This window comes from Thamnophis sirtalis, unplaced genomic scaffold (genome assembly GCF_051295495.1).
Source record: "Thamnophis sirtalis isolate CommonGarterSnake01/CBP01778 unplaced genomic scaffold, rThaSir2_p1.2 scaffold_6, whole genome shotgun sequence".
NCBI classification, from domain to species: Eukaryota; Metazoa; Chordata; class Lepidosauria; order Squamata; family Natricidae; genus Thamnophis; species Thamnophis sirtalis.
The window spans coordinates 81383113-81397593 of NW_028261386.1; the positions used below are offsets into that span (position 1 = coordinate 81383113).

The 14481-nt window shown below is 40.1% G+C and overlaps 1 protein-coding gene across 3 annotated transcripts in view; it reads right to left on the bottom strand.

The window, feature by feature from the left end:
• Nucleotides 1–805: 805 nt before the first annotated feature.
• The window catches only part of ESR1 (estrogen receptor 1), a 250814-nt gene continuing 237138 nt past the window's right edge, over nucleotides 806–14481 (bottom strand). For all 3 annotated transcript variants that reach the window (XM_087718286.1, XM_087718285.1, XM_087718284.1), the window contains 3 exons: nucleotides 10122–10255; nucleotides 2224–2407; nucleotides 806–1224 (listed from right to left, as the gene is read on the bottom strand). In XM_087718286.1, coding sequence (XP_087574412.1) covers nucleotides 990–1224; nucleotides 2224–2407; nucleotides 10122–10255 — 553 coding nt within the window. In that variant the 3' untranslated portion in view covers nucleotides 806–989. The remainder of the gene's footprint in view (nucleotides 1225–2223; nucleotides 2408–10121; nucleotides 10256–14481) is intronic.

Below are 14481 nucleotides of genomic sequence, written 5' to 3' on the forward strand. Positions count from 1 at the left end.
CATAATTTTTCACATGATCAGTTGGGTTTTTACAGTTCATATGTGACCTGTCAGTTAATGTATGAAGTAGATGGTGTAATTATATTTTCAGCCAGAGGTCCTTAGGTGATTCACAATTAATTGATACAATGTCATATTTTAATTGGGCTATGGTCTATTAGATATTGTAATGGTCAGCACAGAAATTCAGCCTGAGACAGATAGGGGGAGAAATCTGTTACCTTTGGACCCTCATTGTGAATTTAGCAGGGCCAATGAATTGAATTATGCCAGTTTTTAAAAATGATAATATTAATTTTCCATCCATGGGCTTACCCTTATTATGGTAAACTCTGTAGGGCTGAGCCATCCCCCTTTAGCATCTCACAGTTATCTTCTCAAGTTAACTGAGGGGCTTTTCTTGCTGAAATAAACTGGAGCATCCTGCAAAGTTTGAGAGGGTAGATTAATCTATTTGAATATTGTATTGGTGTCACTGAAAGGAATGAATCCCAACGGGGAAATCTTAAATTCATATTTTCTCTTCTCTTTTCTCTTAATTCTTTTTTAAATGGGAGTATAACAGAATCTTAGTCCTTAACCACCATTGCTTTCTATACTGTATCTGGGTGGTGCACTTTTCTTGTATCCACCAAACAGCCAATAAATGTTACATGTAAACATCACCTACTCAACTCAGCTGGGATTTTTGCCCAATTGATTTAAAAATAAAAGATCATCCAACTTCTCTATATGATACCAGCAAACAGAGTGCAGGAATCCTCAAGCTTGTGTTTTGCTAACACAAACACACTTTTTTTAAAAAAAAATAATGAAACAATTATGTCCAAAATTATAATGTTCTGCCATTAATGAAGTTGACCATCGTTGTTTTGGGAACCAGTGGTGATTGTTGAGTATTGGAGTGCTTAGACATGGTACCAGTTCATCTAAGCCTGGCGTTTTTTGATGGGACACTCAGAATCCTGTAGGCTGTTTGTAATCTGAATTCAGACTGCTTCTTGCACAGGTTCTTCTTCCTGTTTGTTCACATAGCAAGGTGGTAAGGAATGCATTGAAGCAGGTGCCATGGCCAGCTGGTTTGAAATCTCCTCTTCATTGGGTGGTGTGTTCCTAGCTGCAGGAGCATGCAGACGGTGAGCATCCAGCATTTCCAGCAATAAATCGTAAAGTGGGACCACATTCTTGCACTTCATGTTATAGAGGTGCTCCATCCCTTTATTGCTAGAGGTTTACATAAAAATAAAATTAAATACCATTATCCCATGAGATTCCAAGTCTGACTCACCTATTGCTTGGGGATTTGTTTTGAAGGATACAAAGCATGTTCAAATATATTGATGAATAGCCTGTCTAAGTGGGGCAGTAAAACGTAGATTCTGGATTATACTAGAAAAGCAGCAAGCTGACTATGGAGAATTTATTCATTTAATTAATTACATTTAGGGTCCACCCAATTCCAGATTACTCTGGGTGGCTTACAGTTTAAAGAAAAAGAAAGAATCATGCATATCTGGGGGAAAAATATAAAATAAAACACCCAACATGGGCTCAACCCACACCCTTCCCAAAACCTGGAAGAATAACAGGAATTCAAAAGTTTCTGGAATTCATTGGGGAGGGAACTGTACAAATTTCAGTGGAGGGAGATAGTACTCCAGAGAGAAGGCTTCCAAAGGAGTTGCCTGCAAACCTCAGATTAGTACCCCATTTTAGGAACAATGGTACTATAGCGCTTTTTAAGCACAGAATTAACTAATCCCATTTGACCTTTACAGTGCATTTGAAAATACTTGGGCACTGTATAATGGGTGGATCTAAAATGAATGGAAAATTGAAAAGAAACAACAAACAAAAGAATGCAATGACAGAAGTGTAACATGAAGTACATTTGGCTGTCATAATAAAATTAGCACATTTATCATTGCACTATCCAAAGTAACTGAGGTCAAACCCAAATAAATCCTGAGAACATTATCTGACCCATCTCCCTTCACCATTTGTAGCACAAATGGATGCTGAAGTTTAAATGATTTCCAGCATTCTAGCAGCTCTCAAGGGATTTAAAATATTGGCAAACTTTACTGTGAACTGTCAATTTTCCTATGACTCTTATCATTCCCTTAAGTTTAACCATGATAGCACATTTCAAGAAGGGGTCTCTTTTACACAGAAGACAGCACCAAGCAGCCCTGTACTAAAGCCCGATGGGTAACCACTCACCTCATGTGCCTGATGTGGGAAAGGATGAGGAGAAGCTGAGCCAAGCGCCTATGTTGCTGCTGCTGGGAAAGGCCGGATTTGGCCATTAAATGCATCAAAGTATCGGTAATTTTATCCAGAACATGATGGATATGCTCTTTTTCCTCCAGGGATTTCAAGGTGCTAGAAAGAAATGTGTAGATCCCTGTGGGAGGAGAGGAGGGGAGGGGAGGGGAGAGGAGGGGAGGGAGGGGAGGAAAGGAGAGGAGAAGGGAAAGAGGAGAGGAAGGGGGAGGAGAGGATGACTAGCTTTATCAGGATATTATAACATATTTATTGATTAGTCTAATGAATGTATCATATAAAATGATAAAACAATAAGGTGATATAAAATATTCATTTAAATAATCAGGTAAGATCATCCTTAGCAAGCTGATCACAATCTGATCTAGATAGATAATTCTCAATCTATCTGGCTTTAGCCTCAAATGTGGCAGTCTTTCTTACTACCCATGTATTTGAACCTTGGAGGAAGTACGATAAGCTTTTGATGGGGTCACAATGGACTGTCAATTAGTAATTTTAAATTCTTTTTCTATGGCTAAAACATATAGTTGGCAATCAAAAAAGAAATGAGTGACCTAGTAAGCCGATTATTACCGGAGTGCAATTTATCTGTTAGAAAGGTTTTTTTTTTGTTTTAAACAGAATAGTTGACCAGCACACTGTGTTCACCTTCAGAAGATTAGACAAGGAAGGTACTACAGAAAGAAGCTTAGTTTTGTATACATGTACCTTAAAGTAAGGCCCACAAAAGACAATGAGTCATCCTTCTCAATAGGGAGAAAGGAATAAATGTTCAAGGCAACCTTCCTCAACCTGGTACCTTCCAGATGAGATGGGACAATAGTGTTTGAAGTTTTGGAAGTCTGAAGCCAAACATATCTGGAGGGTACCAGCTTAGAGAAGATTTTCTCAAACTCTCAGCGAACTAAAATCAGGGGTAGACGGCTGGGGGTTCAGAGGGGCTTGGGAGAACCTCTACCTAAGATTCTGTGCAGTTCGCAGAACTCCCAAATCCCACTCCTGGCTGGCTCTGCTCATCCCACCCCACCCCTCCCAGGAGTCCCCATGTGGTTTTGGATGCAGATAAATGCAGATCGTGCACGGAGGTTCAGGGAGGTGAAAAATGCACCTATTGGAAATTTGGGGCCTCCAGAGAGCCTCCTCAGCCTGGGGAGGCCGTTTTCGCCTTCCTGGAGGCTTGAGGATAGTCTCCAGAGCCCAGGAGGGCAAAAATCCCCCCCCCCCGCTGTGGTGCAGGAGGCTGACTAGGCCATGCCCACCATGGCCAGGCCCACCCAGCAAGCGAGCAGAGGACCCCTTGCTAAAAATTTTGAAGCCCGCCCCTGAACTAAATAAATGAAAACAAATCACAACAAACTTGAAAAATTGCTTTAACACTTATAAATATACAAAAATAATATAATTTGAATTGAAGTTCTGATTCTGACATATGCATATACAATAGAAGAAAATAACTGTATGACTATTAGCAAGCTTAGCAGTTTAGCACCGATCAAAACATTTTGTGATAAGATGCATTTATTTGTTTGCTTGATTTTCATAGCTGCCCATCTCAATAAATGACTTGGGGAGGCTTACAATTCAAAGATGGCACAATTTTGCCATATGGCTTTAAAGAGATCCTCCAAATGAAATAACATCCTTATGTGACTTACTGGTATGTCAGTCTGACATATTGAATCAAAAATGATCAGCCTATGGCTCAACAAAGTGAATAAATCATGATTACGTTAATCATAAGTTTCTGACCATCATGATGGCCATTATGGTAACAAAGCATTCTCTCAGAGATGGTCATTTTTGAAACAACAAGACTTTTATTCAGAGAGGGGAAAAAAGTAAGAGAAAAAAAAGAGAGAACCTAAGATAAACACTGATCACTCTCACACTAAGAAAATCACATTGTCACAGGCCCCTTTATCAGATCATCAGTATTCTGGCTGTACAGCTCAGACTTTGCAGCTGGGTGCTTGGACTAAGCTGAAATGCATCAACTCCAGAGAATTCCTATAAAAGTCAGTCCATCTCTTTCACAATATAGGAGAGAGCAGACTAGAAGCCAAGTTCTTAGTGCCATCAGTTTATGTGCTGAATATATGCATGTTTTTATTTCTCTTACTCTAAAGCAAACAATTTGAAATACACATAAACTTGGGCCTTTGGTTTAATTTTCTGACCTTATTGCCTAGTTTCAGGAAATTATTCCCATTCTAAAGAAAGTTACTTATGTGGACATATGATAATCAAGTGCAAAGAACATCCTACTAGAGATCTAAATCTAATGCAAAATACAATAGTTATAAGGTTCCTAAATAAAATCAAAGTATTTATTTTGGGCAAAGACTCTTGCTTATGGCTATAAGCAGTGGTGCTATTCAGCCGGTTGTATCTGGTTTGGGTGAACCGGTAGCGATGGCAGCGGGAGGCTCTGCCTGTTAAGGCCACGACTTGCGACCGGTCCTAAAGTCCTTGACTTACGACCGGCTGCAAGTCCTCGACTTACGACTGACAGCCGGCAACAGCCTAGCTGTGCCTGATTGGCTAAGACGCGGCTGGCTGAGCGCGGGCTGCCAGAAGCACTCCTGTAGCTGTCAAGCAGGGCGAGGTGCTGAATTCTATCTGTACATAGTTATTTGTTGCATTTATAATACATTGCTATTCAACTCACCTCAGCCGCCTCACCTATCCTTCGATCTTCTACACTGCCCACCCACCCGGACATCATCACATCCCATTTTTCACGCTCTGCGCATGTGCAGAAGGTCCTGCATGTATGCGCTCACATTTTTGAATTGGTAGCGAAGGTAAGTTGATTTCACCCCTGGCTACAAGCTATGACAGTCAGAAGAGTCCAGTGTTATGTTGCAGAGTCAATGAGATGGGCAGCAAATACATTTAATAAATATGTTGTATTTTTATGAAAAAGATAACATTATGTAATTAAATGGCTAGTATTTATGCATAGTAATCAACATCCTGTTTGTTACTGAAATGACATTATATTAAGAAGCAAATTGTTGTCTTAATACTTGGAGAAATTTCACTTGTGGTGTCTTGAATTGCAGAGGATATGTGTAAATACCTGTCATATAGTTTGGGATCCACCACATTTAACCCATTTTAATATGTACCCTATCAGCATGTTTGCCAGATCTCTTCCCTCTCTCTTCCCCCAATTTTTAGTTGGACAGGACTGGACAAGTTAAAATACATAGGTGGTGAATTGATATCCGTTGTATAGATCTGTAGAGATTTTTTTCACTTAGAACTGTGGGGGATTGTGTTATGGACATTTAAGACACAATAATTTATGATTCTAACCAAATTATTTTAGTAGGCTGTACTATATTTATAAAAATTATAAATTGCTTTTAAGGGTAATTCATTTTAATTGGAAATAACCTCTGTTCACTTTGGGATTGTTCCTCGGGAGAAAGGAAATATATTATGCATTATACATGTTAATTGTATGTGGGATTTAATCCTGCTTTTTCTTTATGAGTTTATATCAATAATATAATGTGTAGCTTGGCTCTAAGGTAATTTAACTGCAGTGGTACTATGTTGCTTTTGATTGCCTTAGTCCGAGATAGTCATTCAAAGTTCATTTTCTTCCTCTTGCTCTTGATTTTCTTAATCACACTAACTGCTGTGAATGCTATCTTGTCTTCTAACAAATCTTCCTCTTCAAGCAGTTTCTAAAACAAAGTATGCTTCTCAGTGTTGTATCTTGTTCTTATTTAACATTAGTGTTGTTTTCCTATTTTGTATATATTAATGGTGGTTTTGTTTTGCTTTCTGCGAAAACAGAAGCACTTTGTGCATAATCTGTTCAGAATGCTGATGCCACAATAACTTGTGTTGTTGGTTGCTTTGACTACAGCAGCTTCAGTCCACAGAGAGTAGGTTAATGAGAATAAAACAACACTCAACAAAAATGAATAATATGCTACCCCGTAACCACCTAACATCGAAGTTTTAGTTGTAAACAATAAGGGCCAGTTACTATACTAATAAGATGTCCTTGGAGGTAAGAATGCACTATGGGAGTCCTGTGGATTTTACTCCACTAGTCGTTGCCAACTATAGGGAATGATGCTCATTTTCCATTTCAAGGCTATCGAGCTGTCCAAAGATATTACTGCGGTCATGTGGCCAGCATGACAGCATAGAATACTGTTACCTTCCCACCAAAGTGGTACCTATTTATCTACTTGCATTTGCATGCTTTTGAACTGCTAGGTTGGCAGGAGCTGAGGCTGGGACAGGAGTCCACCCCGTCATGTGGTGCTCAGATCTCAAACTTGGGCTGCTGGCTTTCCAGCTGACAAGCCCAGTGTCTTAATTGCTAGCTACCATGTTGCCCCAATGATGCACTATACAAAACATATTTTTGAGTATTGTTACTCTAGAACAGTGATGGCGAACCTATGACACGCGTGTCAGTGCTGACACGCGTAGCCATTTCGGGTGACACGCACATGCTCCCCAAACTTGTTTCAGTGGCAGCTCTCAGCCTGGGCGGCAGCGTCACGCAGGCTGTGGAAGGAGGAGGAGGAGGAGGAGGAGGAGGAGGAGGAGGGAACCAACCAAAGAGAGGCTTTTACCGGGTCTGCGCCCCACAGCCAGGATCGTCCTTGCGCCTCAAGCCGCGTTTCTTCCTGCAAAGCCCTTCGGGCAACCCGAGAGTTCCGCTTGACGCCAGAAGGGCTTTGCAGGAAGAAACGCGGCTTGAGGCGCCAGGACGGTCCTGGCTGTGGGGCGCAGACTCGGTAAAAGCTCTCTTTGGTTCCCTCCTCCTCCCCCTCCTTCCACAGCCTGTGTGACGCTGCCGCCCAGGCTGAGAGCTGCCGCTGCCGCTGCTGCACAACTGAGGGAGGGAGAGGGAAAGCAGAGGTAGCCTCAAATTCCACCGTTGGGACAGGGGAAAGGGCTTGTCCCTCAAGAGTGGGGGGGATAGAGGTGGGAAGAAGGGGCCCGGCCTGTCCCCAGCGCCCCCCACAGACGGATTACGGATCGAACGCTTCTCTCTCTGCAGCCTTTTTCTGCAAGTCCCAGCTACTCAGCGGGGCGTCATCATTTCCGGGGGGTTGCAGTTTTCCAGCTCAGATATCAGGATCCGCCGGGATTAAGTGGGAGAAAACGCCGCTGGCCGAGCGGAACAAACACATCCATCCAAAGGTTAATCTTATTTTACAAAAACACAACTTCCAAAAGTCGATCGTGGCCTCCGTCAAGAAGCTCTTCCCCCACCCCCCACCCATTCTGGGGTCTTGGTGTCCCTCGGCTAAGATCCACCCCGGAAAGCAGAACGGGGGCAGCCCTCCTGTAATTCTGGCTGGGTTAAAGAGCAGGGATTGAGGAGCCATATCACACCTTCATTCAAAGGGTGGTGAGGGGGAGGCCCGATAAAGTCCCTCCCTTGGGGTGTCTGAAGTCCCAGCTGAAGCAGCCGAAGGAAAAAGGATAAGCATCCGTCGCTGCCCAATGGCGCTTGGGGTAACCCCGCTGGGCAGAGCCAGTCGAGGCTCATCCTGCAAATGAGGGTTTCCTTTGGGGAGGGCCAGGTGGTTTCAAGCACCCCAAACAGCCAATCTCTCTCTCTCCGTCCCCCTTCCTTTGCTCCTGGGGCTGCAGAACTTTCCATGGGCTCAACAGTAATTGAGTAAAATTCTAAGCCACTGCAGTAGCTGCTTTTTGGTTTTATTTTTTTTAATATTTATCAGTCTCTCTTTTAGTTGAAGAGTTGAAGTCCACAAGGCTTAAAGCTGTCAGGTTTGAAGACCCCTGGTTTTTTTTTCCTAAAGGGTTAGGGGTGCAAGGTTCTTGTAACTTGACAGCTTTAAGACTTGCACGCTTCAATGCCAGAGTTTCTGAGCCAACATTTTGGTTGCTAAGCAGGACCGTTGGTAAGTGATACTGATAATAATATCAAGGGCAACATACGAAATCGACTGATGAACAAAGAAGTTACTAAGCAGCTATGTTAAATAATTTGTTTTTGGTTTATTAAATACAATTATATTGCAATTATATATTTTTGTAGTTTAAACTATAAATTGCGCAAAATTATGTTTTTGTCGAAGTGACACACAACGCGAGTTATGCTCGATTTTTTGCCGATTTTTGACACACCACGCCAAAAAGGTTGCCCATCACTGCTCTAGAACAAGATGGTTTTCCAAAACATTGTCTTGGCTGTAAAGACAAGTCACTGTACGAACAACAATCAAATAACTACTACTACAACTACTTTTTCTTCTTGTTCCATATCCATCATCGGACATTGGCAATCATGTTGGTGATCCTATTTTTATCAACAACTGCACAAAAAAGTGCTGTTAAGTTTTGTCCAAACCAGTCGCTTAGATTTTTAAGCTATGGTGTACTTTTTCTGCCTGTATCTCATTTGCCTTCAATCTTTCCTTGGAGTATTAACTAAAGTATGCCGTATTTTTCTGGGTGTCTCATCATACATCACAAGAAACTACACAGAAGAAAAATATTTTCTTTCTGTAGTTGTCTCTATGGAATTTCCTATTTTGTTCAGAACAGCCCAAAGATGTACACAGAGTGGGGTTTTTTATGGGGCATCGGTGGCAGCAAGGGAGAGGAGAGAATACAAACCTTTCCATTCTTGAACACCTGAACTACAGTAGCCACTGTCCATGCTACTATGTCAAAGGCAAGTAACAAGTAAGACCAATATCTTAGAAATTCCTTTGCTTTCTTTCACACCTCAGATAATCTACTCAGACATATACACATAATCCTTGACTTACAACCATAGTGACTGTTTAGTGATTAGTGTTTAGTGACTGTTTGGGGTCACAATGGCAGTGGAAAAAGTGACTCATGACCATTTTTCACACTTTTGACCATTGTAGCAGCCAATCCCATGGTCACATGATCAAAATTTGGCTGTTTGCAACTGGCTCGTATTTATGATGGTTGTGGCATCCCAGACTCATGTGATCACCTTTTGTGGCCCCCTGACAAACAAAGTCAATGGGGAAGCCACATTAACTTAACAGCCTTGTTACTAACCTAACAACTTCAGTGATTTACTTAAGAACTGTAGCAATAAAGGTCGCAAAAGGACAACATTCACTAAAAAAGTATCTTACTTAGCAACAGAAATTTTGTGCTCAGCTGTGGTTCTAAGTTGAGGGTTATTTATATATCATATCAATGATAAAAGGACAGAGAAATAGAACAGAAACTTGACAAGTCCACAACACAATGCCAGGGATCAAAGGACTAACCTTCACAGAACTGTCTTCTGGAATCAATCTTCCAAATAAAAATGGCCTATAATATGGTGCAAAAGGGACACGGTGGCTCAGTGGCTAAGACACTGAGTCTGTCAATCAGAATGGTTGGCAGTTTGAATCCCTAGCACCATGCAACAGAGGGAGCTCCCATTACTTTATCCCAGCTTCTGCCAACCTAGCAGTTTGAAAGCATGTAAAAATGCAAGTAGAAAAATAGGAACCACCTTTGGTGGGAAGGTAACAGCATTTCATGTGCCTTCGGCGTTTAGTCATGCGTCCACATGTTCACGGAGACGTCTTCGGACAGCGCTGGCTCTTCGGCTTTGAACGGAGATGAGCATTCCCCCCTAAAGTCAGGAATAACTAGCACATATGTGCAAGGGAAACTTTACCTATAATATGATGCCACCTAATAATGCTAGGAAGGATATAATGGTTGGTGCTATCTGAAGCCACTGAGATATCCAAGAAAAACATAATTACATTCTTCCATCCTTCTCCTGGAATAAGTCATCCATTAGGTTAAGTTGTAACTTTAAAGACACATATCTTACTTACCAGAATTGAGTAGGATGATAGATTTAAGGCATACAAATTCTTCCCCCTGGACATTCATCATTCGAAAACGAGAAGAAGTGGCCAGCAGCATGTCAAATATTTCTACCATGCCTTCAACGCATTTTCCTTGATTCCTGTAACAACAAATAAGACTCTTAAGTGCTATGTGTGTGCATGAGTGTTCAACAAAGAGAGCTGAAACAGTCATGTGCCATTTGTCCAAGTCAGGAGTCTCCAAACTTGACAACTTTAAGACTTGTGGACTTCAACTACCAGAATTCCTCAGTCAGCCCAGCTCATTCATAACCATTCCCATGCTAACATTTGAATTTAGATACAAATGTTGGGTAAGGTAAATACTAGATTGCAGAAAATAATGGAATGGTGTATACAAGCAAGCAATTCATAAATGCAACCATCCATTTTAAAATTCCCTTGATTCCAAAACTCTAATCCAAATACATATATTTGAGAATATTCTATTTTTATTTCAAAATTCCAGTCATTGAATAACAACTATACAAATAATGCCAATTTAATTTTTGACTTTTTACTTACTCTTCCTATTCTACACACAAATAGCTTACTGTTGTAGAAGCTATCAAATACTTTTTCCTCCAACTATCCTGTCTATACGACAAGGCTGGAAATTTACAGTCATTGCAAAGGCTTTCAACAACACAACAAGGCTGGAAATATGCAGTTATTGCAAAGGCTTTCAACATTAATCCTGACCATGTAGCTATGATAAAGCCACATGATTTTAATTCTCAAAAATGCATTTTTTTAAAAATGTTCCTATAGATTGCTATAGATAGAAGATAGCTTAGAAAAAGTTTCAGCCAAATGTCCTATATTACTTAGCTTTCCTCTTTTGCATAGCTTTCAAATCTTGGTTCAAAAATTTCTGTTGGTGAAGTCCCAACACAATACCTACTGTGAGATAGTAAATCACATCATACAGTCAGAGGCAGACATTTCATCCAAGTGAATGAATGCATTTTCTTATACAAAAGTAAATGGACATATTTTAAGTGTGTGGTTAGAGAAGTTTTACAAATAGTTTCTTTCCAAAAAAGGGGATGATTAACAGCAATTATTTATGACTTAGACTTCTGAGCAAATATTCAAGTAAGTAGTCAGCCAATATCTTAATGTTCCTGAAAAAAGTACATTTTTTAAAGACTGAAAACAATCTTTAAAGTAAATCAATGCCTTTGTAAGGTGTTTCTGCTGCTTCAGGGAGTGGTAACGTTTCTATTGAGTCTTCCAACTAGACCTTATTCTGGTAAATGATAAATAAATTATGCAAAATATCATCCAAAGGGCAGAAATTGGGCTGTGTCCGTGTGATCCAGTAACCAGGGAATTGGGTTAGGGTTTTTCACTGCCTAACTCTCTCAAAAACAGTGTGACTCTGATCCCTGAATAGATTCACTTTTGCCAACTTGAATGCTCAAGAACAAAGAACAACATAATTCCTTCAATTGGTTGACAGAAGAATGTGGTGGTGGGGTGGGGGGAACCCCTGCATTGAGTCAGTGCTCTGCCTTGCCTATCCCCTGAAAGGATGATAAAAAGATGCACGTCAGCAATTTTGCAACAAGATGGTTTTTATTATACTGCCACCACTCCCAGCTGTTTGTTGCCGTTAGGATGGGAGATTGGGTTAATTTAGGATGGGTGGCTTTCACTGCTTTCAGACTTTTGCAACTCTTCCTAAATGCAAGCAAGCCTAGACGTGTCGATTTCATGTGTGAAATTGACAATGATTCATTCTATTTCCTTTACTTTTCAGAAGGCGATCAGCCATTTGCAAAAGAACAATTACTTTTCCAGTGGAGTGGGTGGGTCCCCTGTGATTCGGGTCCCAAAATGAAGAGAGTAATGGATGCTTTCATTTCAGGAACTAAGTGGCAAGACCTCTCATCAGCTGGGAAGCCAGACTACCATGAAATTCAAGGTATCAAATTCTGCAAAAGAAAAGATTGACTTCACTGGGTTTTCAAATATATTGTGGACAAGCATGTAGCTTTTTGGCCTATGTGAAAGCTACTTGAAATTGGGTTCAGTGAGGCCACCCATCAGGATAATGATGTTCTCCTCTTGGAGGTATTTGCATTATCTCAAAACGTTTGCTATAAGACTGGCAAATACAATTTAAATAAAAATGTTTAAGTAATGCTAATTGTTTTCAAAAACAATTTTTAAAAAAATCCTGGAGATAAAAACAGTAGACTTGCCCACCTCTTTCTGCAAAAGGGGTTTTAGCAAAAGCAATTCCAAGTTCCAAATCCATTAGTGACAGTAGCAATTTCCACATTCCGGCCACAATTGGAATAGCAAATATTATCTCAGAGAATAAAGAAGGAGCAGGGAGAGGAAGCATGAGACTTTGTAGAAAGTGATCTACAATGACTTGACATAGGGCAGTGGTTTTCATTCCACAAGAACAGGTACAGTCTAATTTTATTTCTTTGGCAGTTCATATGAACAGCTCATCCCAAATTAAATGCTTCAAATAAAATCTCTCTTCCCACACTGCATTTATTTTCCTAATAAGCTGTTGGTAAATGGGAGATATTTATTCTCTTCTTACATTAAGAAATTAAATTAGCAATATGGTGTTCTTTTACCATAGAACTGGAGGTATTTTAGAGTTGGAATTAGGGTCAAGGTTGATATTTTAAAGCAGCATCTCCCATTCCTACTTTAAAGTTTTCAAACTTCCTCAGAACAGTTTGAATATCCTCCTCTCAAAGGGACCATCTTATCAACAAACTTCAGAAGCATGGTTTTAAAGTGGAAGAAGGATACAAATGCATGCTGAAGTTGCATGCAGTTCTATAAATGACTCACTTGGCCTGTGGGTATGTATGTAATGCATAGGTGGATATAAACTTGAGAGTCTCTTTTTATACAGGCAGCATAATGGAGTAGATTTACAGCACCAAGAAACTGATGCGAAATAATATGAGATGTTTTGTATTTGGTGTCCTCAAATACTGTGTTAATAGTAGATCAATTTATCCAAGCCTCTAATCCAACTACCCACTGGTTGGGCAGATAAATATAATAACAGAGCAGTTATAAAATCACTTATGTACCTTTCTAATTATCTAAGCTTTTGCCTAAATCTAGTGGAATTGTTGGCAGCTACAGGTGCATTCTCCTTCCATTCTTATGTAGAAAATCCTAAGTCTTTTGATTTGACCATGATAAATTAGCTTTTATGAAAATATATACAGTGGTGGTTCCGCCAGTTTGCACCTATTCGGGAGAACTGGTTGTTAACTTTCTAAATAGTTTGGAGAACAGGTTGTTGGAAAAAATCTTATTTCCCCCCCCCACACACACACACTTTACAGGGCTAATCCTGTAAGGAAGAAAGAAGGAAACATCCTGATGTTGTTTCTAACCTAAGCTTTATTGCCCTATTTACAGAAACTGCCTCTCCAGTTAACTTTATTACATTGTAACAGCTAAGGTGAAGTGCCCATCGACCTGAGTGACGTTGAGTTGGCCACGCCCACCCAGTCACATGACCACCGAGCCATGTCTACCCAGCTGGTCATTAGGGCAGCTAAATTATTGCTAAATTATTTGAATCCCACCACTGATATATATGGATTTAAAAATGAATCAGTCTTCATAAAAATCTAAATGTTCTAGGGGAAACATTTTAGTATAATGTCATTAGTCTATGTAATCAACAGTTTATTAGCATACCATATTGCCATAATTTGGCATTATGTTAGAAAAACTTGAGTTAGGGTCAGTCAGATATCTTACAAACTTAAAAAGCTCAAAAATAACAGATGAATATGTTATCAATGGTTTAGGTAAAAGAATTCCTGGGACTTTTATCAGGTTTGCAGATGACAGGTTGCAGTGGCTAATATCTTGGAAGAAAAAAAGAAGATTCAAATCTAGATTGGCTTAATCACTGGCATTTAAAAATATACCTATAAAATTCTGCCTTCTAGATATGAACAACTAAAACCCTAAGTATAGGTTGGGGTGGGGGCTTTGCAATAGTGCATGTGAAAGAGATCTGGGTATTTTGATTAGCAAATTCAATATAAGCCAGCAGTATGATGCAGCTGCTAAGAAGACCATTGCTATTTTGAATAACATTACCAAGAGCACAGAATCGGGGCCTTGGGGAAGGAATTGTTCCACCAACCCTACTCTTTCCTAGTCAGATCCCACTTGCTGCATCCAGTTCAGAGGAGGGCTATGAAAATAATAAAGGCCTTGTTATCTTACCCTATCAGGAATGGTAAAAAGATTTTTTTAAATACAATATATGTTTAACTGACAGAAGAGCTAACTGATGGATGACATGAGAGCAGCTGAA